Genomic DNA, 2,219 nt, shown 5'->3' on the forward strand with positions numbered 1-2,219 from the left:
GTTTTAAACCCCCCCCCCCCCCCCCACACACACACACACACACACACACACAAACATGCTTTACTTGTTTTCTTCTTTTCGGCACTAGGGGCCAATCACTAAAAACTGTCAGAAAACTCCAGACTGCTTCATAAAGTTGTAATTTTTTCAAATGTAAAACTGCCCAATCCTTGACATAAACACATCAACCTCTCTGGTTGGATTGGCTACATTTCTGTGGTGTCACAACAAAAATCTGATTTGATTTGTCTATCCTGCAGCCAATCAAATTCACTGCCCCACCTGTGGGACATGTGGGGTTAGCTGACTGTAATTGGCTGTATTGAAGCTGTAGACCATCCCACTTGGTAAAAAAGGGTGTCAAGCTATAAAGGTAAGAACCGTCAGCCTGGTTCTCAGAATAAAGCCCCGGTAGCATCTGGAAACGTTTAAAGGAAGAAATCACACCGTTTTTGCTCACCGGTGGAACAACAACAACTGTTATGGTTAGAATAAAAATGCGGAATTCAGGAAAAAAAAACTGAATTCAGGAAAAAATAAAACCGATTTTATGTGGCCCTACATTTGACCCCACAGCTATAACTTTGTTCCTTCACATAAGAAGATCTTAGTCTAAAACGCTGGAATGAAGCTTGTATGAGGAGGACTTGTATTGATTTATCATTTTTAACCTCAACTTCATCAAACCATAAACCAGTCCAGAAGCTGAAAGATCTTCTCAGTTGTAATATTCTTTTAATGTGTTATGATCCTCTGACGAGTTCCTTCTTTAACATCTGCAGCTTTTGACTGGGGCTTCTACCTGGAGAAGGAAACATCTTTGGCTGCATCTGTCTCCTGCTTTGAACATGTGAGTCCTGTGTGTGAGCTGGAAGTTGCTCTTTACTTTTCTGAATTGCTTTTAGATAGTGTAGAACAGAAAAAGTGGTCCTGAAGAAAACTTTTGTCTTCGCAGGCTCCACTTAGTGATTATTGGGATGATATCACTGTAGGGATGAAGGTGGAGGTCCTCAACACCAATGCAGTCCTTCCCAGCAAAGTTTACTGGATTGCTACGGTCATCCAGGTTGCAGGTTTGTGTTCGGATCTGGTTACTGGGGCTGGGTAAAAGATAAAAACTTTTCCTTCTGGAAATAAAGTGGTGTTTCATCATCATCATCATCATCATCATCATCATCATCAAACTTTATTTATAAAGCACTATAACATCAGCCACTGCTGAAACAAAGTGCTGAACACAGGAAAAATAAAAACTGAATACAAAAGCACAATAAAATCACACAGATAAATAAGTAAAATCAGCACCAATACAGTAAAAGTTGAGTAAAATCAAATCTCAGTTGGGTTGAAGGCCAGTGAGGAAAAAATAAGTTTTTAAACAAGTCTTAAAAATGGACAGTGAAGGGGCCTGTCGGACATGTAAGGGCAAGGCATTCCACAGTTTAGGGGCACTAACAGAGAAGGCCCGATCTCCTCTGAGCTTCTGTTTAGAACTGGGAATGACCAGGAGCAACTGGTCAGCAGACCTGAGTGACCGAGGAGGGGTGTAACGGTGAAGAAGCTCTGCTAAATAAGATGGGGCGAGGCTGTTTAAAGCCTTAAAAACAAACAGAAGGATTTTAAAATGGACTCTAAAACAGACAGGCAGCCAGTGGAGGGGAGCCAGGACCGGAGTGATGTGCTCTCTTCTTCGTGTTCCTGTTAAAAGACGGGCAGCAGCGTTCTGCACCAGCTGCAGACGTGCGAGGGATGACTGGTTTACTCCAAAATAAAGTGAGTTACAGTGATCCAGTCGAGATGAAATAAAAGCATGGACCACTGTTTCAAACTGTTGCCTTGAAAGAATACATTAGATTTTATCTTTGCTATTTTTCTCAGGTGATAAAAACTAGACTTAACTGTAGCCCTTATTTGACTGTCAATTTTAAAATCACTGTCCATCTTAAAACCAAGGTTTGTAGCTGTGGGCTTGACATACATTGTCAGGGGGTCTACAGGTGCTGGTCATAAAATTAGAATATCACGAAAAAGTAGATTTATTTCAGTAATTCCATTTAAAAAGTGAAACTTGTATATTATATTCATACATTACATACAAACTCATATATTTCAAATGTTTATTTCGTTTAATTTTGATGATTACAAATGCTAGTTCTATAGGCTACACAATCATGGGGAAGACTGCTGACTTGACAGTTGTCCAAAAGATGACCATCGAC

At 40.2% G+C, this 2,219-nt stretch overlaps 1 protein-coding gene across 1 annotated transcript in view; it reads left to right on the plus strand.

Moving 5' to 3' along the window:
- Nucleotides 1–2,219, plus strand: part of l3mbtl2 (L3MBTL histone methyl-lysine binding protein 2) — a gene marked incomplete at both ends in the record, with an annotated part of 55,358 nt that overhangs the window by 20,288 nt on the left and 32,851 nt on the right. The window contains 2 exon segments of the mRNA XM_014018285.1: nt 783–850; nt 956–1,073. Of these exon segments, the coding sequence (XP_013873739.1) occupies nt 783–850; nt 956–1,073 (186 nt within the window).

The sequence above is a fragment of the Austrofundulus limnaeus genome, unplaced genomic scaffold, assembly GCF_001266775.1.
Source record: "Austrofundulus limnaeus strain Quisiro unplaced genomic scaffold, Austrofundulus_limnaeus-1.0 Scaffold189, whole genome shotgun sequence".
Classification (NCBI taxonomy): domain Eukaryota; kingdom Metazoa; phylum Chordata; class Actinopteri; order Cyprinodontiformes; family Rivulidae; genus Austrofundulus; species Austrofundulus limnaeus.